Source organism: Balaenoptera physalus (genome assembly GCF_965194825.1).
Source record: "Balaenoptera physalus genome assembly, chromosome: 1".
NCBI lineage: Eukaryota > Metazoa > Chordata > Mammalia > Artiodactyla > Balaenopteridae > Balaenoptera > Balaenoptera physalus.
This window is the reverse complement of record NC_138882.1, coordinates 187,952,965-187,977,334: the sequence shown is the minus strand read 5'-3', so window position 1 is coordinate 187,977,334 and position 24,370 is coordinate 187,952,965. Positions and strand designations below refer to the sequence as shown.

At 54.2% G+C, this 24,370-nt stretch overlaps 1 protein-coding gene across 1 annotated transcript; it reads right to left on the bottom strand.

The window, feature by feature from the left end:
* Positions 1–4,886: 4,886 nt before the first annotated feature.
* On the bottom strand, positions 4,887–21,117 carry CIROZ (ciliated left-right organizer protein containing ZP-N domains; the record flags this gene model as incomplete). The annotated part of the gene is given in 15 exon segments (XM_082458328.1): positions 4,887–5,638; positions 5,784–6,868; positions 6,871–7,056; positions 7,059–7,086; positions 7,090–7,143; positions 12,117–12,287; positions 12,289–12,649; positions 12,651–12,729; positions 12,732–12,793; positions 14,268–14,347; positions 14,590–14,664; positions 17,514–17,611; positions 18,673–18,781; positions 18,783–18,824; positions 21,043–21,117. Coding segments are annotated over 14 exon segments (1,566 nt in total). The 3' UTR covers positions 4,887–5,638; positions 5,784–6,722.
* Positions 21,118–24,370: the final 3,253 nt, after the last annotated feature.

Below are 24,370 nucleotides of genomic sequence, written 5' to 3'. Positions count from 1 at the left end.
GAAGGAGGAGGAGGGTGGGGGGGCGGAAGAGGAAGGCCAGGCCAGTGGGGGCCTCAGGGGGCCTCCAGAAGTCCAGGGCTCCCTAAGGTCCAAGGCCTCACAACCTCAGCCGTGGCCTTCCCTGGCCTCTGACCTCTGGGGGCTCTGAGGAGAAGATGCCATGTTGCCCTTGGCCTTGGGACACCCTCCCTTGTAGTAACAGAGGGGTGGGGCGAGCAAATGAGACCACAGCCAGCCACCATCGACCTCCCTCCCGGCCTCTGCCAGTTGCCCCTGCTGCTCCCAACTTGGTCCTCACTGGTCCTGGATCCTTGGAGATGCAGGAAGTGTTTGTACCTCAGCTCAGCCTCCCATCCAATCATAGTTAAGAGCTTCCCCCAGGCACATGAGCCGACTGTGAGTTCAAATCCCAGCTCTGCACTTATTCACTGTGGGATGCCCACGACCTACCACTGGAAGCTCCCCACCTTTTCCCTCCGCGTGTTACGGAGCAGTGTGAGGAATGCCGTGTGCAAAGGCGCTGTGCTGGGATGGTGCAAAGGTGGTCCTTCCCCCGCTCTCACAGGACTGGGGTTGGAGTTCCCCCATGGGTCTCTCTCTCGCTACATGGCCTTGGGCCCATCACATTCCCTCTCTGAGCTCAGGACCCTCATCCTCGGAAAAAAGAGGATAGGATGGACTGGGTCAGAGGGGAAGCCTGGTCTGTGGACACCCACTCACACACACAGGCACACGCACACATCAGAGCCACTCTCAGATGGGCACACACTCACCGCCCCCATCACACATGTCGTAACACACACAGACACACATCACAGGCCACTTGGCCCCCGCCACCCCCAGCTTCAATACAGCCCTCCTTCCCTTACATAAACTCCCCGTGCCCTCCAGTGTCCCCCGCAATCACTTACCTAATATTAGGATATTAAAAAATATGGCAAGATTTTAAGAGACTTATTAAAATGCAATTAGCAGCGTGTACGACTTAAGCAGGGAGATTATTTTTAAAAATGACTTGATTGTGCGGAATACCACGCACCTTCCCGAGGCCGTAAACCTGCCAATCACACACATTCTCAAATGAGGAGGTCTCCTCGCTTCCTCTTTGTCCTTCAGGGTTTTCTCCTGCCCCCAGGGACCATGAAGGCTGTGGTCCCCCACCCATAAAAGCCACCCACCCACACACAGACACTCTGAACCCCTCAAGAGGTCCCTCGGAAGGAAGCCAAGGGGTTAATCAGGTCCAAAGCCAAGCTTGGAGAAGTTTCTAGAAACCGGCCGGAGGGTAGGCATGGGGATGGAGACACTCCCACCCCCCACTCATGCCCACCCCAGTTAAGATTTGGGTCTGGCAGGGGCTGCAGGCAGGGTAAGGGTGACAAACTGTCCTTTGAAAGGGCTGAGGATGGGAAGGGCCCAGGGAGGAGGAAGAGGACCAGGGTAAGGGGGAGTGGGCTGCTGTTGACCCCCTCTGAGGGCTAAGCCTCTGAGACCCCCCCTGCCATTGCCCCCCACACAGCGCCCACTCTCCCGGCTGGAACGGTGGGTTATGCTGCCCCCTGCTGCCTGCTCTCCACATTGCAGCCCCGCTCAGGACCCAGCAGCTGAGCAAAGGAGCTGGCCTGGTCCAGGGTCAGCCCGTCTCCAGCTGCAGGGTCTATGAGAGGGACCCCAGGAGCCTCCAGGCTCTAACCTAAATAGAAACACGCATCTGGAAACATGGGGCCCGCTCTCCGGCACCCCCTCCTGGGCTGCCCCACCCCTGGCTGAAGGAGCTTATCAAATGTGCTCACTACTTCCTGGCATTAGGCTCCTGCTGGCACTTTTATTCCAACCATAAAAAGGCTATTTCATTGAGAAATAAAGTCCCATCTCCCTGACGTGTAACTCCTTTCAGAGCTCTTATTCAGCCGTCAGGCAAAATTTATGTTTCCTGGATGCTTTCTCTTGGGATTGCAGCTGGAAATTGGGGAGGGGGGCTGTAAGGAGGAATTTCCTTTCTCGCCAATGGACATGTGTTTATTCCTTCGGTCTAAGGAGCCGCAGAAACCCAAGGTGTCCAGGAGGGAGCCCTGGCCTTGGAATGAGGAGGCCAGGCTTCGAGCCCTGGTTGTGTCTCCTATTAGCTGTGTGACCTTGGGTAAGGCCAAGTTTCCTGGTCTGTAAAATGGGAAGAACAATTCCTCTCTTCCCCAGAGGGATGGTGCTAGATGCCGTGAACAGAGGGAGGTGGAAAGTACTTGGACGCTGCAGAAGTGCAAGTATTGCTATTGCATGAAGGCAGAGGAATTCTCTGACTCTGGGGGGCGTCCCTGGCACAGGTTCTCCCAGGCAGTTGTCCTCAACTGCCATGTGCATCAGAATCACCTGGAGGACTTGTTCAAACACAGATTGCTGGGTCCCACCCCGTGAGTTTCTGGAACTGTAGGTCCAAGAGTTTGCATGTTTCACGAGTTCTCGGGTGAAGCTGATGCAGCTCCTCCGGGGACCCCGCTTTGAGAACCACCGTTCCGAGGCTTTTGAGATCTGGGATGTGACACAGCTCAGCCTGGGCCTCAGGAGAGGAATGAGGAGCAGGTGGGAGGTCACCTGTGGTGCCAGGTGGGGCTGGGCTGTAGCCAGCTCCATGGGAATGAGCATCAGTCCACATCACCCCATCTTGTCCCCCACGCTGGCTTGACCTGATGTCTCCGGCAGCCCCACCCCCAGCGACCAGACCTGCGAACAGCAGGAGTGTCAGGAGGTGGGCTGAGCTGGGGAGGATGGACCCTCCGGGGTGAGGGGTTCTCTCAGAGCTGCGTTAGAGACTTTTGACTTGTCATCTTCAGGGGCTGACCCCCACGTCACCCTAGAGCGGAGGTCGCCTGGCCAACTACTCCTGTTTCCAAAAACCCCATGCTGAAGCAGGAGCTCAGAGAAGTGAACTGATTTGCTCAAGGTCACACAGCTTGGGCAGGACACCCAGAAGAAAGTGCTTCCCACCACGCTGCCTCTCTGGTTACGCAGTAATTTGGAGGATTACTAAATTGACGACTCCAATTCCACTTTAAGTAATATTCAAATACCCAACAGAGACTTGCAGCTAAGGCTGAAAGAGCGTGTTGTGATGGAAGAGGTCTGACATGGGAAGCATCTAAAATCTGGAAATTCGAGACCTTCAACGAGGGAAAAACAAGGAGCCTGGATGTTTCAGGGCGTGAAAACTGGCCTTGTGCTCAAGGCGGAAAACCCAAAAAGGGAAACTGGACCACTGGCTGTCCCCTGTAACAGGAGAGAAGGACAATAAACGCGTCACAGACCCTGGACTCGACACACAGAGTCGTGTGGGGAATGCTGAGGATTCAAGCTGCAGGGGGGGGTGGGGCCCCCATTTCTAATTACCCCCAAATCCCAGGTTGCCTGAGATCCCAGCCGGCAGGCCACTGACCGGGAGTGGCAGAGCTGCTCTCTGCCAGGATTTCACTGATCACAGACGTGTCAGCTGTCAGCCATAAACAAATGACTGCACGACCGACCGGGGAGGTCTCAACAGGAAAACCGGAGGTCCCCAGGGCAGAGAAAACACTGGCGCACGTGTACGCATGACTGTGGGTCAGACCCAGGAGCCACCCAGGCCCTGGCGGACCCGGAGCCCTGGTCACAGATCTGGGGTTGTCCCGTGTTGAGGCAGAACAGGAGACCTCCGGAGAACCCCGATCACTTTCTAATTAAACACGACTGTCCGGGTTTTGAGCCGAGGCGGAGCGGAGCAAAGGGAAGGAAGAGAAGAAAAGTGGTTTGTTCCAGCTGCGCGAAACGCTGAGCTGGGAAGAGTGCCCAGAACAGTTAATGCCCAGACCCTCTCAGCCTTGCAAATCGCCGCCCGCCTGGGGGGTGAAGAGCCATTTATGCCAGGTAAAGGCAGGCGATTTCATTAACTCCACTCCTGGCGTCTCATCTCCAAGGGCGCGGGTGGTTAAACGTGAGCGGGATTGGTAAAGGGTCAGCCTGGTTGGCAGGACTTTCTGGGGCGGGTATGCGCCCCTGGTCTACGAAGTCCCCAAGCTGAGTGTCTCTGCAGAGACGAAGAGGGGAAGAGGTGATTGGGGGCGGAGGAGAGACAGACTTGAGAAAGAGACTGGCTCCTAGCTGAAACACTGCAGGCTGGTGTTGGGGTAGATGTGACACGTCTCAAACACCACCAGCAGCCACCTCCATCGAGTCCTCCACGTGCAGGGCAGGAGCGGCACAAGCCCTCAACAGGGAACCCTTGGAGTCACTCCTCATGGGGCCTCTCTCATCCCCTCCCACCTTGTCCCCCTGCTGCTGTTCTTGTGCCTCTGTTGTCCAGCCTTTTAAAGCCAGAATAAAGCTGGGCTCCTACCTCAGCCTTCAGGCCCTGCAGGCCCCTGGTCCCCTCCACTTCCTCCTGCCGGATGGCGTCTTTCAGTCCCTCCAACCCTCCCCAGGACTCTGGCACTTGCCGTGCCTCTGCGCGGATACCCCTGCCCCAGCCCTTTCCAGATTTACTTCCTCGGGGGGGTCGTCCCCACCATCCCACCCAAAGCAGCGCACAACCTGCCCCCACCGACGTTGCACGTTTAGGACTCTTCAGAGCACTTGGTGTGAAAACATCCACGCATGTGTTTACTGTCAGTCTCCCTGCCCCTTCACACACGAGCACGTGGGCCTTTCTCTGTCCGATTCACCCTTCCCTTCCAAGCTGGATCGGTGTCTGCACAGAGGACGCGCTCCGTAACCGAGCCGTGGGGCCCAGGAGACGCTCTACGGAAAGGCAAGTGATCCGGGGAACCAGCCAACGGTAAGCCCACGACCTCAGCGCTGGGCTCTAAACAACTTCCCCACCAGCCTCTGAAGACCTTGTAGCCCCGAAGCCACGGGCTCCTATGAGCTGATCCAGGCTTAGAGGAGGTCAAGGCCTTCCTTCCTCACCAGTCCAGGCCACCCAGTCAGGTGTCCAGGGCAGCGGTCAGAGGCTTGGTCCTCCTCCTGCTGGCTTCCCCTCTAGGTGTCAGGCTTGCCCTGGCATGGGGGCGGCCATCCCGGGAAACGCCTGGCGGGGCAGGGGGATGGGGAGGGGGCCGCGCTTGGAGTCACGGCTCCGATTCAAGAAAGGAAATCATCCGAGCTTTTAAAAAATTAAATGGAGTCAGTAATTTGATTTCAGAGAGAAGCTGAAAACCTCGTAATGGCAGGAGCAGCTCAATTCTGTGGTGAAAAGGAAAAGCCTTAAATGGGGCTATTAAGCTTTTGCCTGGGATGGATCTGCCCGGAGAAGGAGGAAAGAGGGAGGGTGGGCAAGGGGAGAAGTCGTCCTCGAGGCAGAGACCGTTCATCAGCCAAGACAACCCTGATTATTTATTTATTTATTTATTTATTTATTTATTTATTTATTTATTTATTTCACGTTCCGGGCGTTGCCGAAGGCCTCTTCTTCTTGGCTGCGTTTCAAATCCCTCTTCTAGTGATGGGCCGGCCTGGAGGTGGGGATAGGGTTGCTACCCTTCCAGGGAAGCACTAGGTACCACTCTGGCTCAGGCCACAGCTGGGCTTCTGGGCCAGGGAGCCTGGGAACACTGGCATCCCTGGGGGTCAACAGGGGTCACCAGAGCTGTCCAAGCCAGCAGGGTACCAGCTGCTGCCATGGGAACCAGAGGAAGGGAGTGGTGAGTCATGAAAACAAAGCAATAACACTCAGGGGGTTCTTTAGAGACCTGGGGTCATGGCCCCCTGGGGCCCAGGGGAGAGGGCTTCTCACATCATAGGATCTTATCACCACCTACCTTCTCAGAAAGATGTCTGAACTGTAGCTGAAGGCTTTCCATGCTCTCCTGGAATAAGCAAACATCCCCTCTGCCTGGGTCTGGGAGCCCAGCTGTTCAGCTTCTCTGATTTGCCAGGACGGCAGCAGTAATGACCTCAAGAATGGCTCACAGGTTCTGACCTAGAGGCCTGTGTCCATCTTCTTGCTTGCCCCTAAACAGACCCATTGGGAAGAATTAGTATCACCCCCTATTTGACTGATCGGGAAACTGAGGCACAGAGAGGTTAGTGCCTTGCCCAAGGTCACACAGCTAAAGAGTGAAAGGACTGGGCCATGAACCACGGCAGCCTGGCTGCAGAGCCTGCAAACTTTCCCCTCCCCCATGCCTCACACATTTAACAGCGAAAGGGCAAGAACAAAAACGCTGGGGCCTGCACTCGTGGGCAGTCCAAGCGGGTGGGAGGCATGCCCCAATGCTGCCCACCGCGCTGTTTCACACTTGGCATCCCCTGGGGTGCTCCCAGGACACACCCCAGCAAGGGGGTCTCTCAGAAGCCCCTGCATGATGTTCTGAAGCTCAGGAGGCCTGTGCCTTTCAAGGCTGGTTGCCAGTGTGGGCTCTGCTGGCTCCTGCCAGGGGGTACCCTGGCCAGCAGTGAAAGGGTCTCTAGGCTCGGCCAGGCTGGGTGAGGAAATGTCCGTGGGAGCCCGCAGGCTCTGAGGTTGCTGGACGTGTGTGTGGCCCCCGTCTCAGCCTGCTCCGCTGGCCAGCTACAGGCTGACTTGAGGCCTCAGGCTCTACATGACTTTCCCACAGATGAGGCAGTGGGCTTCTCGGAGGCGGAGGCCGGATGGCTCTCGGGAGCTGCACTCTGCTGGCAGCTGCTCAGCAGTAAGAATTGGCAGGGGGCTGCTGGGCCCTCCCTGTGCTTCCCCTTGCGCTCCGGTCCTGAGGCCCTCAGACGGGCACTGGGGCCTGCTGCCACCACACCTTGTAAGTATTCACCACTGGGGCAGTGCTGTGGCATCCATCCCCGGAAGGAGGGCGAGTCCCCTCCAGGTCCTGACTTGGTTCTGGGAATGAGAGGCCCAGGTGCCCTCTGGCCCCTCCCTGGGTGGCCCCCCAGCTTCCGCTCTGGAGGATGTTTCCTGGGGCTCTCCAGGGGAGCCGCGGGAACACAGCACCTCTTCAGCCAGGCTGGTCACCAAGGGCTTTGTCAACGGCTGGACCTCCTTGCTGGCCTGCCAGGGCCCCCGCATGGGCTGGTCGGCAGCCACGTCCCCCTGTGACAACCTTCCAGTAGGAGGGGACTTCCTGGTAGCTAGGCGGGGCTCTGCTCAGGCCTAGACTGCCACTTAGGGTAACAGATGGCCTGAGACTATTGGGACCCCCAGAGAGGCAGCTGGAAACGAGACATCTGAGGACAAAGGCATGGTCCAGGCCCAGGGGGCGGGAAGACTGGACAACTACTATGGACACTGAGGACAGTGCAGCTGAAGGCAGGGGGTCCAGGTCACCCCGCTTTCCCTGGGGGAGCTGATCCTCTGGGAAAGGGAAAAAGGAAGCCAGTAGATGTCCAGCTTCTTCCGCAGGTTTGGCTGTTCGCAGAAAAGGTCCAAGCCCCTTCTTCAGCGAGAAAACAGTGGAGAGAGAAAAAGCATCAGAAATAAAAGGATGTGGTTTCGGCCACCCTGAGGATGGCAGCCCGGGGAAAGGCCTGTGGCAGCTGCGACCTCAGGCTGGTTCTCCAAGCCTGGCTCCTGGGCTCCAGCCTGGCGCCTGGGCTCCAGCTCCTTTGAAGCGTGCCTCGGTTTCCCTCTGGTCTGTGTGCACCGCCGCGGGCCCTCCCCTCCACCTCCTTGTGCCGGGTCCCAAGGCCCTGCGTGGCCGTGAGCCAGGCAAGACAGCTGGGCTGCGCTCAGGTGGGAGCTCTCGGGGAGCCCCGCTTTCTCTGGGGAATGGTCGGAATTTGAAGGGGAGGAGACATGGCCAGAGGTCTGAGTGGGACTCCCTTTGGTAGAATGGTGGTGAAAGAGAGGGGCCTCGTGCCTGGCTGGGTCCACTGATGCTTCGTGGGGATGCGCCCTTCAAGGGAAACCGTGGGTGGAAGTCAGGGCGAGGGACTTCCATTGGCTGGCCCACGGGAAGGCTAGTGAGCGAAACTCTGAGAAAACCCTTCCCCGAGGCCTCCTGCAGTTTGGAACTGGGAAAAGGCAGCAGATGGTAATCCTCCTGGAGGGGCTCCTGCTGGGGAGTGGTCCTCGGTGTGGCAGTTGAGCCAGACAACTCCCGTCCTAAACCTCCCAGAAAGGAAGCAGAGGTCAGTCCTTCTCCTAAGGTAGCAGAATCCTCCCAACACCCTGCTGGAGGGGCCACATGGGTCCCCTTTTTACAGACGGGGAAATAGAGGCTTTAGAGGTCAAGTTCAAGCACCGGATTAGGAACTGTCCTCCTTGGCTGAATTTCACAGACCTTTGACCTGGAGTCCTTTTTGAGATCATGCAGGCATCAAAATCTATTTCTTTTTTTTTTTTTTTTTTTATTTATTTATTTATTTTGTTGCGCCGGGTCTTAGTTGTGGCATGTGAACTCTTAGTTGAGGCATACATGTGGGATCTAGTTCCCCGACCAGAGATGGAACCCGGGCCCCCTGCACTGGGAGCGTGGAGTCCCAACCACTGCACCACCAGGGAAGTCCCTAGTTCTGAAATTGAATCACAGAATTTCAGGTTTTCTCTAAAGAACACCTGTCCCTGACTCTCTGCCTCTGCTTGATGCCACCAGACGGTGTCGTCTCTGAGCCATTCCCTATTTTGAGGCCAAATCCATCAGCCCAGCCCCAGGAACCACACAGACCCAGACTCTGCCTTGACCCCGTTGACATCCTGGGCAAGATCATTCTTTGTTGTGTCGGGGAGAGGGCTCCTGTGCACTGCAAGATGTTTAGCAGGATCCCTGGCCTCTACCCACCACATGCTAGTAGCGTCCCCATGAGTTGTGACAATCAAAAATGTCTCCAGACATTGCTAAATCTCCCTCCGGGAGGCAAAAATGTACCCCCAGTTGCAAATTCTGGCTCACAGATCAAATATAGCCCTTAGACATGTTTGGTTTGGCCTGCAGAGGGTTTTAAATATTTTTAAATTAACTGACAAAATTTTATAATTTTCCAGCTTCTCCTGGAAAGTCAGAAGATTTGGCCACACTGGTCTGCCTCCCTACAAGGCAGGAATCGGCTCCACTTAAATGAGACTACTCTCTTGAAAAGGGTCTGGTGGGACTTCCCTGGTGGCGGCACAGTGGTTAAGAATCCGCCTGCCAATGCAGGGGACACGGGTTTGAGCCCTGGTCCGGGAAGATCTCACACACTGCGGAGCAACTAAGCCCGTGCGCCACAACTCCTGAGAATGGGCTCTAGAGCCCGCGTGCCACAACTACTGAAGCCTGGGTGACTAGAGCCCGTGCTCCGCAACAAGAGAAGCCACCGCAATGAGAAGCCCGCGCACCGCAACGAAGAGTAGTGCCCGCTCGCCGCAACTAGAGAAAGCCGTGCACAGCCACGAAGACCCAATGCAGCCGAAAACAAAAAAAAAGAAGGGGTCTGGTGGCTGCCAGTTCACCACTGGAGTCCCCACCACTCCCCACTGGCTCCTACACTGAGCTTTGTCATCCCACCCTTGGGCCATGGGTTTTCTTACCCTCATTCCTTTACACTCCCTGCCTGACCCCTAGAGGCATTTTTGCCAGTAACCCCTGCTTTACAATGTAAAACAGCGGTAGCTAAACCACCCTCTTGGCTTCTCTTCTCAGGCTGGGCACTCCATTGCCTCCACTGCTCTTGATACCTCCAACCTTACATAATTAGGGTTTCTCCCACAGGTTCTAATCACTTTTTGGCAGAGAGGAAGGAGATTTTTAAAAATCTGTAACCACCAAGTGCTTAGGCAATCCTGGTGCCCTAATATTCCAACATATTCGCCACATATTATCCCAGAGAAATGTTCTTTGTCTAAAACATTTTTAAAAAAATGCCTGGTGAGGGCTTCCCTGGTGGCGCAGTGGTTGAGAATCTGCCTGCCAATGCAGGGGACACGGGTTCGAGCCCTGGTCTGGGAAGATCCCACATGCCACGGAGCAACTGGGCCCGTGAGCCACAACTACTGAGCCTGCGCGTCTGGAGCCTGTGCTCCGCAATAAGAGAGGCCGCGATAGTGAGAGGCCCGTGCACCGCGATGAAGAATGGCCCCTGCTTGCCACAGCTAGAGAAAGCCCTCGCACAGAAACGAAGACCCAACACAGCCAAAAAATAAATAAATAACCTAAACCAAAGCCTGGCTTAAAAAAAAAAAAAAAAAAGCCTGGTGAAAATTCAATCCAACAAGCATGTATTAAGTGCTTACCAAGGGCAAGGCAGTATGATAAGGCCCATGAAGAGTAAAATGCTGAATAGGGCACGGCCCCTGATGGCAAGGAGCTCATAGACCACAGGGAGAGACAAGACCATGTACCACTAACAATAAGAAGAGAAAGACCTAGAAGCTGCAGGGGAGGTGCAGGGAAGGTGTGCTGGAAACCAGGGGAGGGAGAGGTTAATTCTGGCTGCTGATATGAAATTAATAAAACGAGGAAGAGAACATTCTTTCCCCGTGTAAATCTTTCCAGAGAGGCCAAAACGCCTTTCTAAAATGTTCTTATTGCTGTTGCCCCAGCTATTTCTGTATTTTATGTACTATGTCCCTACCAAGAACCTACCCTCTCCTCAAAGCCCAGGACAAAGGTCACCTGCTCCTTGGCGTCTCCCTCAAGGCCGCCTGCCCTCCGTTTCAACTCTCTGGACATTGCTTCTCTCCCCTTCCAGGCAGGCCACTAGTTGAAAGCAAGGACCGAATCTGGCGGCCTCTGTTCCCTCCCACGGGGCCTCACGCACAGCAAATGCTTAGCGAATATTTGTTGGATAAAGTTCTGGCCCTCCCTTTCCAAAATCAATGTCATCGCTGCAGGAAACTGTTAAAATAAAAACAGCCGAAATGTGTAAAAACTTTCAGGAAACATTTCCATTTTTAGCAGACTGTTAGAACTCATCCCCGCCCCGCCTTTTCCTTTGTTTCTAATTCTGAATTTGGGGCTGGATGGTAGGCAGTCCCCCTTTTAATCTTTAAATATAGTTCTGAATATAATTACATTTTTATGCAGCACCGAAACATCATATCCTGGTAACGGGGCATTCTTGCGCTATTAACATCTGAGTTAAATCTCCTTTGCGTCTGTCTTCTATTGAGGACAGTTAGGAAGTCGAAGATGAAAGTGATCGACATCATTTGTGAATTATGTGTATTTCCTTATGCTGTATTTCAATGCGTTCTGCTCCTAGTGATTTTGTGAATACCAGGTTGTCTGGTAGCTGTGCTTTCACCAAAAACGCCTTTCAAGACTTGAATCCCATCATCCTGGCACGGAGGACACACACCACGTTTAGAGGAGGGTTTGTCTTGGTTAAGAAATAAGTGGTAAAGCAACTATACCCCAATAAAAAAAAAAAGAAAAAGAAATAAGTGGCCTCGCATAGTGCTCTTGCCAAGGAGCCTACTCCGTGCCGTAGGCCAGCGGTCCCCGACCTTTCAGGCACCAGGGACCGGTTTCGCGGAAGACAGTTTTTCCATGGAAGGCGGGGGGGATGGTTCAGGTGGTAATGCAAGCTATGAGGAAAGGGCAGATGAAGCTTTGCTCGCTCGCCCGCCGCCCACCTCCTGCTCTGTGGCCTACTTCCTAACAGGCCGCGGCCCGGGGGTTGGGGATCCCTGCAGTAGGTGACCCGTGGAACTGGAGCCCACGCAGGTCGCTGGACGATCGAAACAGAAGTGGCTCCTCTTGTGCCAGGAACTCTGCTGAGCTCCTAACTCCATCATCTCCAGTCCTCACAACAGGTAGCGGTATTCCCACTTTTAAAAAAATATTTATTTATCTATTTGGTTGCACCGGGTCTGAGTTGTGGCAGGCGGGCTCCTTAGTTGCGGCATGCGGGCTCCTTAGTTGTGGCATGCATGTGGGATCTAGTTCCCTGACCAGGGATCGAACCCGGGCCCCCTGCATAGGGAGCTCTTAGTCTTATCCACCGCGCCACCAGGGAAGTCCCGGGCTATTTCCATTTTGCAGATGGAAGAAACTGAGGCTCAACAAGGTGAAGTGAGTCGCCCAGGTCCTGCAGCTAGCTAGAAAGTTGATGTGTCCCCCACCCCCTCCCCAGCACTTTGACTCTGCCTAGCTCCCCGCAGCCCTCCTGCTCCCCGGCCAGTTCCAACCAGTGTGCCTGACACCATCGTTTACCCGGGTTGGGTGTGGGACCTGTCAGGCCGGGGAGAAGGAAGCCTTGTCATGGGAGGAAGAACCACAGGCAGGGCCGGCAGGCACACCCTCACCATGACTCTCACCCACACCCTGGAAGGAGCTCTCCGCCGTCCAGAGGATGGGAGCGGCCACCTCAGCAAATCCCAGGCTCAGGACCACCCTATAGAAAGCCTGCGTCCCCAGAGCTCCTTGGGCCTCCTGGCATTGCTGTGGGGCAGCGAGGAGTTAGTCGCGTGTGGCAGGGTGCATCCTGTGTCCTGTGGCTGCCCTCCCATGGGGCTACCCTGGCAAGAGTGCCAGGCTTCCGGGCTATAAGTGGCAAAGGTCCATTTTCTGCTGGCTCCACAGCTCTGCTGTCACGTCTCTGACTCCACATGGCATCAGTGGCCCAAGGAGAAGGGGTCTCCAGAAGGGGCAGGACAGCCAATGCCACCACCAAGACCCTGACCTGGACCTGGATCACCCCAGCCGCCAGGACACCGACCGCGGCAAAGTCCCTGTTTTCGGTCACTGTGAAGGTAAGGGACTGGGGGACCCGGGAATTTTAGGCTCAGGCTTTCCTCCAAGTAGGAACCTCTTTTGACCAGATCCAGTCTCTGCTTTGGGATGTGAACAAGACCTCCATCTCTGGCTGGGATGACACTGGAATGGGGAAGGACGCGTGGCACAGAAAAATACACACTCTGCAGGCACGTGGACGAAAGGGTGGTGACAGGACCTCAGCCAGGGGCCACACCCGTGGCCGGCACTTTCGGGATTGGTGACATGGGATTACTCGGTGTTTGGTATCACTGCCTGGGCTGGAACGTGACTGCACTGATGCAGAAGAGAAGGAAAGGCCATCCCCAAGCACCTGGGGATCCCGCCGTTTGCAAAGACCCGTGAGGAAGCAGATGCTGAGAGCGGGGCTGCCCATGGAAGTTGCAGAAATGTCTCTGCCAAGACTGTCTTCAGCTCCGTGACCTAGCCTGGTGCCCCTTCCGTTACCAAAGCTGCTCTTAAGAAATAAAGCTTGTATCAGTTGTTTGCACTTTAGCAAGAATTTCGTTGTGTCAGCCCTCTCACAGGGGCATTTAAAGCCAGCTCTGCAGTGGCTAAATGAAAGCATCTGTCTCCAAGTAAAAGGATTTCAAGCATTATGAATAAGGAAAGGGATGTTTGGGGGCTTGGTGAGGCCGTCCCCAATGCCCTAAACTCCCCAGAGTCCCATCATGAAATCTCGTCCATGATAAAATTCTATACAAATGTCAAGTCTTAGTCATCTCAGATCTACCCACTCAGGATGAAGCCTTTGATGTACCTAACTTTGCATACAGAGTTCCTTAGAATTTAAATTCCCCGGAGGTAGGAAGTGGTCTTCCAGACTCCGGGCCTCTCTGTATCACACCCCAAGCTGAATGAAATAGTTATCACATACAGGGTCTAGATCAAGGGTCCCAACCTCTGTCAGAGCATGGAGCCCTCAAGAGCCTGATGAAGACCGCAGACCCTCTCTCATCTTTGTTCTCGGACCCCCTGGAGGCCATCTTGGGACTTCCCAGGAGTTCAAAGACCCCGGGTTTGGAAAAGTGGATGATTTCACTTTTCATCCACTCTCTACACCCCACCCCTGCTCCACACACACTTGTACCCGCCAGAAAGAGCCAAGGTCTCTCTGTCCCAAGCAATTCAGGAACGCATGGCCAAGGTTGGGGCTAAGAAGAGGCGAGGTGGGGTGGGACCACGGACATAAGGTGCCAGAGGAGGGAGGAACACAAAAGGGACAAGAGGGCGATGTAGCCGGAAAGGATGGGCATTGGGGGCCCTCTTGGGTCTCACCCCGTGGGCCAGCGGCTCCTAAAGACAAGCCATAAGCGGCAGGAGCCCTGTGGGGTGTGCAACGCTTGCTGAGGCAGGATTGTCTCCCCGTGGCCTCCGAAACTGCTCCTTCCAGAAGCAAACTCCCTCCACAGGGCCCCCCCTCCCACCTTCGGACCAGCCTGTGGACTGAACCCCCAAGGGTCCCAGAGCTCAGGTCAGGGACTGTTGCTCCAATGCAACCAGGATATATTATTTAGCCGGGATATTTTTAACAGGAAAGCGAGCTCGGAGCAAATGTCATGTGAGCCGTCTTCTCTTCCACGGCAACTTTGGGCTATTTAAAGAGATGGTAATTACGTTCCTGCCACCACGATCAGGACGACGAGCTGAATGCGTGATTGCAGGAGCCGCTCATCTGCCACGCGGAGCGCTTGACGCTAATGGAGCCCAATTTTCAAAGCTGCCTGCCTAAATCTGTCCGGTCTCCAGGTGGACATTTGAATCGGCACTGGAGAGCCGGCAGACTGCTCTCCGGGGCCTCCCCGAGGGTGCCACTCCTTGAGGCTCCCCGCCTGGTAGGGCTGCTGCCCGCCACTGACCTCCTGCCTCTGGACAGGGTCTTGCCTTGGGCTCTGGAAGGTGAGGGTGGTGGCGGTGACGTCCACGCTGATCATCATGCTGTTGATGATCCCATCAGGCTGGCGTCCCCCAGAGAAGCCACCGGCTCCCCTCCGATGCACAGCAGCCACGGGGTCTGGACAAACAGGAGGTACTCATAAACAGTCTGGCCAAGGAGATGGGGTCGCTAGGGGATCAAGGAGAAGGCGCACTTGAGGGCACACTCAGGAAGGTGACAGGGCCAAGGGGAGACTAGGCAGGACCACGAGGGAGGAAGGCAACCTGGACATTTACACTCCTTATGCTCCAGGGAAGCAGACCCCTGGCAGGAGCACTGGGCACGTGGCAGGTGCGCCACGGGGCTGAAAGATCCAATGAGCCGTTACCCCCACTAGCAAGGCCAAAGGGTGACCCACACGCTGCCCGGTCTGAGTCCTGGCCTCGGTTCCCTTTGCAATGCTCCAGAGGGACATTGGCCATCGGGGCCTTGAATAAAGGCGGGTGCCTGGAGGGCGGGAGGGGGACAGAGAGGGGCCCCCGGCCCCTATCCTAGGAGGACTAGCAAGAGGAATTCAGGAGAAGACTTGAGGAAGGGAAAGCTCACTGACTTCAAATATTCAAAGGGCTGTGAAATGGAGAAGGGACCGGCTCCTTCAGGGGGGCTGCGGAGAACAGAGGACCAGCAGAAGGAAAGTTTGGGGAAACGGCTGTGCAATATGGGAACAGGTGGTCTTGCAAAGGAATGAGCTCCCCATCACTGGAGACTGTGCAGAGAGGATCTTAGCACGAGGAGGACCTCAGAGGCCTTCAACCCAAAGCCGGGACCCCTCCTCAGATTTCCTCTCAGATGGCCTCTGCCTGCAGGACACCAGGGAACGCTTCCAGCCTCGGCTGCTGAGACACGAGCCCAGCAGAGCTGGCCTTGTCCACCAAGGCTCCAAAGGAGAACAGAAACCAAAACCTCCTGCCTCAGGGTGTCCCCAAGCACCAGGCCTGGTAGAACCTTCCAGAAAGTTGCTTCTGACCCACCTACGTGTCCACTGGTGCTTCCCAGGGGTAGGGGCAGGGAGACCTGCAGAACAAAAAGGAAGCAACATCTCCTGGCAAAGCAGTAAGCGAAGGTGAGAGTAAACATTTCTGTCTGAGCACAGAAGCGCTGGCAATTACCCCAGCAGGAGGTCGGCGAGAGAGCCACACGGCTGGGTTGTTTGCTCATTAAGACAAGAAAATCATTTATGTTCTGAGACTCCAGTGTCAACAGACCCAGGGAAATGTCGTTGCCTCAGCTGCCACCCTGGGCCTGGCCAAGGGGGCGGCTAGGGTCCCGGGAGCAGCTGGCAAGGCCAAGAGCGCAGGCGCGTGGCCGGGATGGTCATCTCCCAGTCCTCCCACCTTGTTTTTCTCCCGAGTTCACCCATTTCTCCCTCGCCCTTTCTCTTTCCTTTTCAGATCCAAAAAGCAATGGTGGAGGGAGGGCTTCCAAGGGCGGACACTTTCACCACTGGCACTGAACTTGGGGTGACCACCCATCCCAGTTTCCTGGGGACTGAGCAGGTCCCCCTGGGACTTAGTGCCAAAACAGGAAAGGCCCAGGCAAACTGGGATGGTCGGTCACCGTACCGCCTGTGAACCTCGCAGCCACGCCACGGGGGGACCGTTCTCCCAGATGGTCATCTGAGAAATGCACAGATGAGGGGAAGGTGATGGTGTGGGCTGGGCACCTTTCCTGGAGCTTCTGCTGCAGCCCACACCCTCCACCCTGCCCTTCTCTCAGTTCTTTCTGCTTTCTCCAAACTCCGCTTTGCATTTGCTTCAGACCTTGGCAGGGAAGTCTCGGCACAAGGAAGGAGTCACAGACCAGCCGAGGGCCCCTCGGAGATCATCTGACCAACACCCCTCCCTGTACAATGTGGGGAGGAATGAGGCCAGAGGGGACTGACTTGCCTTGATGATGCCCCCATCCAAGACCACTCCCACTCCTCCATACGGAGGGACAGAGAGGGGCTCCCTGCAGCAGAAAGAAGCGAAAGGGACCGGGAGGAGACCCCAGGCAGCTCAGCCTTCTCTGCTCCCCAGCCCTGCTGCTCCTTGGCCCTGAGAGCCTCTCCTGGCAGCAGGCTCACGATGGCCCACGGGGAGCTCCTTGAGTGAGGCTGGCTGTTTCCTTGTCTTTGGAGGTGCTGCCTTCACTTGCGGGGCGAAGGGGCAGGAATGGGACAGATGCCTGAGCTTTGGTGAGAGGATGGAGAGGATTCGGCATCTGCCTTTGCCACCACCAAAGCTGTCCCATCGTTTCCACTCCTGTCCTCCACTGCAACCTGGAGGAAGGCAGGGAAGCCCCCCGGAGGCTGAACTTTGAAGAGGGAGACAGTTCTGCTCCAAGAAGGAAGAGAAGACAGATCAAGAGCAAAGCAAAAACGCACGGCCCTTTAAGGCCCCACGCGGAGGCTATATTTAGGGCCGAGGACATTTCGCAGGACCTCGGGCAGCCTTCCCTGGGAGCAATCGCTAATCACCGCATTGAGTTTACGGGTGCCCCTGGGCACACTTAACCCAGGGCAATGAATAGTTATTGCTCGGCCTCCCGCTCGGGGCCTGTGGGCACACTTAAGCGAGTGCGGCGGATCGCTGGGAGCTGCACGGCTCGGGTACACCCTTGGGCACCCTGCGCTTTCAGCGGGGAGAGGCAGAGTATTAAATATCTATGTGCCCTGTGCCCACAGCTGCATTTAGCCAAGGGCAAGGCCGGTGAAACGGCTTTAATTAAAACTTAATGCAAGTTCAAGGTGCAGACACGGAAGCCGCGGCTGCAGAAGTCACCAGGAATGAATCAGTCAATTCGATGAGGTTCTTGGGGGGGGGGGTGTGGAAGGGGGTGGCGGGGAGGGGGGCCAGGGCTGCGGAGACCTGTCTTCTGCTGAGTACTTGCTGCCCACCTCTCTGCGTCTGTGCTCTGGGACTTGGGGCCACCGCACACGCCCGTACCTCGCTTGGTGAAGGATGCTGGGATTCGGGTATCCGGGCTTCAAGGCAGGTGGTTGGAAACAAAGCAGGCCCCTGGGCCGGGAGCAGGTCTTGCTTTTCTCAGTCACTCAGCCCAATGTCGCGTGACACCGGCAACGCCGTCCGCCTGGCGGCAGCTCCCAAAATTACAGGCCCAGTGCAGAGGGAGGAGTGACCAGCGCCGGAATGTCAAAGGAACGCGCTGGTGGCAATGCTTGGGGATCCTGGGGTCCGATCCTGTGATTCTTAGGAGGACCAGCACCAGGCTTGGTGTGGCCACTTGTGCCACTAAAAAGGCAAGTAGGCAGAGGAAGCCTTGCCACTCTGCCCCTGCTCCTTAAGACTGGGAAGCAAAGGAATCTCAGAGAGGTCTGCCCATGGGCCCAAGACGGCAGTGAGCTGGGCTCAGAGTTGGAGGAGCTCAGGTCCTCTGAGCCGTGGTCCGGGGATGCTCCCTGCCAGACACACCTGCTTGAAACTTCAGACCAGATGAGAACACAGCTATAAAGCCTTCCTGTGGCAAAGGCTCCACGTCTCATTCAAATCTGTTCCCTTAGCAACAGCACAACACCTGGCATATAGTAGGTGCTTAATAAATGCTTGTTGCGTGAATGGTGATTGTCATTAGCAGGCTTTTTGTGCCAAACTCCTCTTTTCATTTCTCCTTTCCTGTTTCCTGATCTTTAAAATGGAGACATTATACCTGATTGTAACGGAGGTTCTTTTATGACTAAAAGTCTATAATTCCTCGGCACTACCCAGGTCAAGAAGGAGCATGCAACCTGGCAACTTTTTTCAATGGAGAGAAAAAGAACACAAGGACATAATATTGCAGCTTTGGTGATAATCCCGTCCTCCCACTGTCCCCAGTGCCAGCGACGATGGGAAGTGGAGAATATTAGTTCAGAACCTTTAATAGCCCCACTCCCACTCCATCCCATCTCTTCCCAGGTTGCTCAGACAACAGCTCAGCAGACCCGGGCATCCAGCCAGGGCCCACGAATGTCTGCAGAAGAACCATGCCACGCGGCACCTCCAGGTGCCACCTGTGGGCCCGGCCACATCTTGAAGCTCAGGAGCCACGGCCTCTGGAGAGAAACCCATCCTGGGAACCCCTACTCCCACCCCCAGGCCTCTTAGCCTATTAGCTGAATGAATGTGGGCCGGCAGTGGACACTCTCTTGGCCCAGCCTGGACGCGATCACTGGACACTTCATTATGTAGCAGTCGCTCTGCTCCAACCTTTTCACCTCCCCTTTGAAATATTCTGGTTTCCAACCTGTAATTTGCTTTCTAGAAGTAGGACAAAATTCCTGTGTGCAAATGAGAGAGGAAAACACAGTTAATAGGCTGCAATTATAGGTCAGTGACTATTCACAGCAAATATGATTAACATCAACCCACTGGAAGCTGGGCGGTTCTCATGGAAGAGGATAGGAAGTGAGCTGAGGCTGCCGGGGATCAAAACCTGGGTCCAGCTTCTGGAATCCAGCAGTTCAGCTTCCACCAGGGAAGCCCTCAGGGCCAGTGGATTTCAGGAAGGTCCAACCTGTCCGGACAGAACAGGAGCTTGTGCCTGAACATCCCTTGACAGGTGTCAAGCATCTGCTCACAACTTGTCTCCCTCGATCCTCACAAAGATCCCATAGGGTAGGCTTTCTTATTCCCATTTTACAGATGAAGCAGTTGAGGCTCAGAGGAGGTAAATAACTAAGCCAAAGGCATGTGGCCACTCTGGGACTGCCTGGCTCATTGCATCATGTGCCAGATGGAGCTTCAAAGATATCAAACCAGTGGGTCCCACAGGAGATGCTGGGGCTGACCTCATTCAGCCACAGAGGACGAACCCAATTCGAGGCTTTGTGGTGGGGCCTGAGAACAGTGTGTACTGATGGGGTGGGAGGTGGGGGAAGTCAAAGAGGAGGATGATTGCAGAAAGGAAGGGAAAGAGAAGGAAGAGGATAGTTCCTGAAATTTCTCCCCCACGATGGACCACAGCCCCCTCGGTAGAAATTCTGGGCTGGATTGAGGGAGGAAGACAAAGAAATGAAGGAAAGAGGAAATGGAGGTGAGGAGAAAAAGAGAAGAGGAAAACATGAGGGTCCGTGGAGCAGTTCACACCGTCTTGGGGGCCAGGCGGTGGAATAAAGCAACAGGTGTGCCCAGGGAGCTGCAGCCCTCCAGCCCCCAGGCCATCAGCCGCTGCCTAAATCAGGGTGGCTCCTTGTCCTCCTGGCCCCCAAAGAAGCATCAGTTCCCCCTCTGACTGGCATGAGCCCACCCCTCCAACCCCAGGTTTGAAACCTGCTTCCCTGGATGGGGTCCACGTTTTATGGGGCCTGCAGCTCATGCAATTTGGGAGAAGGACCTCTTTAAGAAAAAGAATATGAAAATATCTTACTTTTGCAAATTTTACAGAGTCATATGGTCTTGTAGGCATGTAATGGGCCATGCGACTGAGGGGTCCTGGGCTTATGCTCTGTCAGCTCCATGGTCAATCAGCATTTACTCACCTCACTGAGCACCTACTGTGTGCCAGGCCCTAAGGCAAACACTGTGGGGGGGACTCCCTTACCCCAAAGGCACTGCAGATCTAGCAGGAGATGCAGTGTGAGCAGCTGTTATTAATCAGGGTGGCAGGTGTCAAGGTAGAAGCAGGTACAATGCACAGAGGAGGAGTGATCAGCTATTAGGAAGACCGCCTGGAGGCCTGGAGAAGGCAGCATCCGAGCTGGGTTAACAACCTCAGCAGTCTTCTGAGATCTGTGCCCATAAACTCCGAGAGGGCAGGGCCTGGTCTCACCCCTCTCCCTTGGCTGACTTCATGGGGAGGAAGGGCGACAGTGTCCCCTTTCTGGACACCTGAGCTCAGGCTGAGCTCCTTGTGTCTCCCAGAATGCAAGCTTCTCAAGAGACATCATTGAGTCTGATGTTTCCCAAACCCACTTCCTTCTGCGTGCAGAAGGCGAAGTATCAGGCTTGAAAAATGAAATTACCATCAGGACTGTGACGCAGGAAGTAGCCACATTTGGCAGGAAAAGAATCCAGGCTGTAGGGGGGGCCCTGCAGGTCCCTGTAATGAGAGGAGGACAGAAACATGGGTTGAGCTTGCTCAGGCTACTTCTCTGCAAGGTTGGAAATCTCAGACACCCAGATAGAAACTGAAAGGCTGCTCTGCCTAGAAGCTCCTTACTGGTAATAGATTAAAAATAGCAGTAATAGGAAAAAGTCTGGAAAGGTATACCCCAACAAGAAATCCCATTGGTTCTACCTTCAAAATATATCTAGAATCCTCCCCCTTCTCCCCACTCTGGTCCTGGGTTTCTGCAGCTGCCTGCTCCTTGTCTCCTGGCTTCCCGCCTCGCCCCTAATTGTCTGTACTCCACACAGCAGCCGCGTGATCCTGTTCAAAACTAAGTCAGCTCATGTGCCTCCTCTGTTCAAACCTCCCCATTTTTCACTCCGAGGAAAAGCCAAAGTCCTTGAAGGCCCGAATGATTTGCCCCCTCACCTCCCTGACCTCCTCTCCCACTTCCTCATCTCCCTCCCAGCCGCACTGCTCCAGCCACACTGGTCTCCCCGCCATTTCTCAGACATGCCAGTGCTGCCTCAGGACCTTTGCACTGGCTGTGCCCTCTGTGTGGAACTCCTTCTCTTAGATACCTGCATGACTCACTCCCCCACCTCCTTCAAGTCTTTGCAAAAATGTTGCCTTTCAGAATTGGAGACACAGATGCAGAGAACAAATGTATGGACACCAAGGGGGGAAAGTGGCGGGAGTGGGGGGGGAGTGGTGGGATGAACTGGGACATTGAGATTGACATATATACACTAATATGTATAAAATAGATAACTAATAAGAAACCGCTGTATAAAAAAATAAATAAAATAGAATTCAAAAGTTCAAAAAAAAAAATGTCTCTTTTCAGTGAGGCCCACCCTGACCTGCTTTATCCTATGGCCCTGCTTCCTTTCTCTGTAGCACTTGATACCTTCTAACCTTATTTGTTATATTTAAGGCTCATGTCCCCCCGCCCAAAGGTCAGCTCCATGGGGCCAGGGAGTCTGTTTTGCTCATCGCTGCATCCCTGGTGCCTCGAGCAGTCAGGCATATAGAGGGCTGTCAATAAATATTTGTTGAATGAGTGAAATATACAGAGGACTGTCTCTGGGTAGAGAGATTATGGGTAATTTTCATTATCTCCTTTGGATTCTCTCTAGTTTCCATAATTATCGCATACTGCTTTGTCATGATTTTTTTAAGTCATTTTTAAAAGCTCATGGTTTCTTTTTCAAATGCTTGACTCAGTTGTGTACTTGATAGGAGATGAATGCGTTATTTCAAAAAACAGCTCTGGAAGCCTTTCTGGAGGGGATTCTCTGGTGACATGCTTTTCTTTTAAAAGCACGGCAGCTTCCACCTCTATCTTAGCAAGCGATCACGGCCCTGCCTCTGGCAGAGGGAAGCTCTGAAAGGTAGATCACTGGGGAAATAAAGTGTCTTAGCCTGGATGTGCAAATTGACCTGGATCGTTTTAGTTTTGCATTCACGTTTGCACTTTGTAAATATTTGCCTGTCACCCCGCTGCTCACACCTGCTTGCTGTCCCCTCAAGTTTATGGAAGGCAGCAGGCACTGTCATTTCTCCAGCCCCACCTGGCGCTGCTGGCGCTGCCAGCAAGGCCGTGTGAAAGGGAAACTCGCCTGCGAAAGCCACAGGTGTCTCTGACAGCGCCTAAAACTAATGGCCTGTGGCTGGCCGCTGTGACTAATTCTCTGATTATTGACTTTATGATTTTATGCTTAAAACTTCTTTATAATAACACACAGAAATGTTTAATGAGCTCTATCCAGAGTCATAAAAATTACTTATTGAACAAGCGTTTTAAAACTATTAATCTATTGTTTTCCATTAATAATGACTCTCCAAAGAACGGGCGACAGCTTAATGTATCCACAGCATTTCTCCTCGAAAAGTGGTCTTTTAAGACATAAATGCTGCTCCCAAAGCATCGCGGGCTGGCCGGCCATTGGGCAGCTGACCCTCCCAGGACAGATTTAGGCTCTACCAGTCCCAGAGGGTGCCTTAAGGATTTCCAGAATGAACAGGGGCCCGGGGAGATTTTGCTAGTCTCTGAGAGAGACTGGCAAGCCCCTCTCCTCAATTTCTCTCTTTTTGTGCAAAAGACAAGAGGTATTCCGCGGGCCTGTTTTGCAATGCCCGATGGAGAGCACAGAGGGAAGCAGACAAGTTACACATCGCTATCCTTGTTCCTTCTGGAAGGTTCCAGGTACCCATCTGGTTGTACCCATCCCCCCTTCTTCTGTTGGCAAGCCCATGGCTGAAAGTTTTCCATGATACTATGCCCCTGTTTTTGCTATTTTCGGGGCACAATTCCCCCACTAAGCATGAGATGGCTTCTTACTTCAAGTGTGTATGAATAATCCCTTTAAAATAAATCATCCGGGAATTCCCTGGTGATGCAGTAGTTAATCTGCCTGCCAATGCAGGGGAGACGGGTTCGAGCCCTAGTCCGGGAAGATCCCACATGCCGCGGAGCAACTAAGCCCGTGTGCCACAACTACTGAGCCTGCGCTCTAGAGCCCGCAAGCCACAACTACTGAGCCCGAGTGCCGCAACTACTGAGCCTGTGTGCCGCAACTACTAAGCCCGAGTGCTACAACTACTGAAGCCCACGCGCCTAGAGTCCGTGCTCCGCAACAAGAGAAGCCACTGCAATGAGAAGCCCACGCCCCATAACAAAGAGTAGCCCCCGCTCGCTGCAGCTGAGAAAGCCCGTGGGCGGGGACGAAGAGCCAAAGCAGCCAAAAATAAATAAGCTAATTAATTTTAAAAAAATAATTATATTTTTAAAATAAATAAATAAAATAAATCATCCATTTATTTTTCTGGGTAATTTAGATTGTGAAACATATTGGCACCAGATGGGCACTTCTTCTAAGAGCTTCAGGCTGTTCGTTCATTCAGCAAATATTTATTGAGTGTATACTAAGTACCAGGCTGTGTTCTCGGTTCTGGAGATGCAGGAATAAACCAGAAACACATGGGCCTTGCCCTCACGGAGCCCATCTGTCGGAGGGGAGCGAAGATGACAGCAGGTGAACGTTGTAGAAGATAATTTTAAGATCATTTAAGTAATAAATGCTGAGAAGCCAACAGGATAAGATTGTGACAGGAGTGGGTGGGGACTACTTTTGATGGAGAGTCAGGAAGGCTTCTTGGGGAGGCGGCCTTTGAGCAGAGATTTGAGTGACAGAAAGGAACCAGCCGTGAGAAACATTCCTGGCAGGGGAAAGGCAGTGCAAAGGCCCTTGGGTGAGGTATACATACAAGTGTCTCTGCCTAGGTGAAGGCCCTGCCCAGACAACAACTGTCCCTTACCTGGCACGTGCAGGATCTGCTCAGCAACTGCCTCAAACCCTCTATGTGGCTCCTGGGACCCATAGGACATGTAGTGCAGAAGCACTCAACCTCGTCTGTCAAATAAGAAAATACTTCTCCTCCGAGCCCTACTTCAATGGAATGGTTAGGAAGAGGCACAAAGGAGTCATACTGTCACAACGAGAAAGACCCTTTACACCATGCAGAGGTCACAGCACAGTGTCAGAGGGGATATGTTTTAGGGTGCAGCTTCTCAAACTTCAGGTCCCTACAAATCACCTCGAGGTCTTTTTAAAATATGGATTCTGATTCGGTAGGTCCAAGGTGGGGCCTGAGATTCAACAATTCTAACAAGCTCCCAGGTGATGCCAATGCTGCTGGTCCAGGGACCACACTTTGAGTAGCAAGATCCTAGCGGTCATTAAATCTCACCACT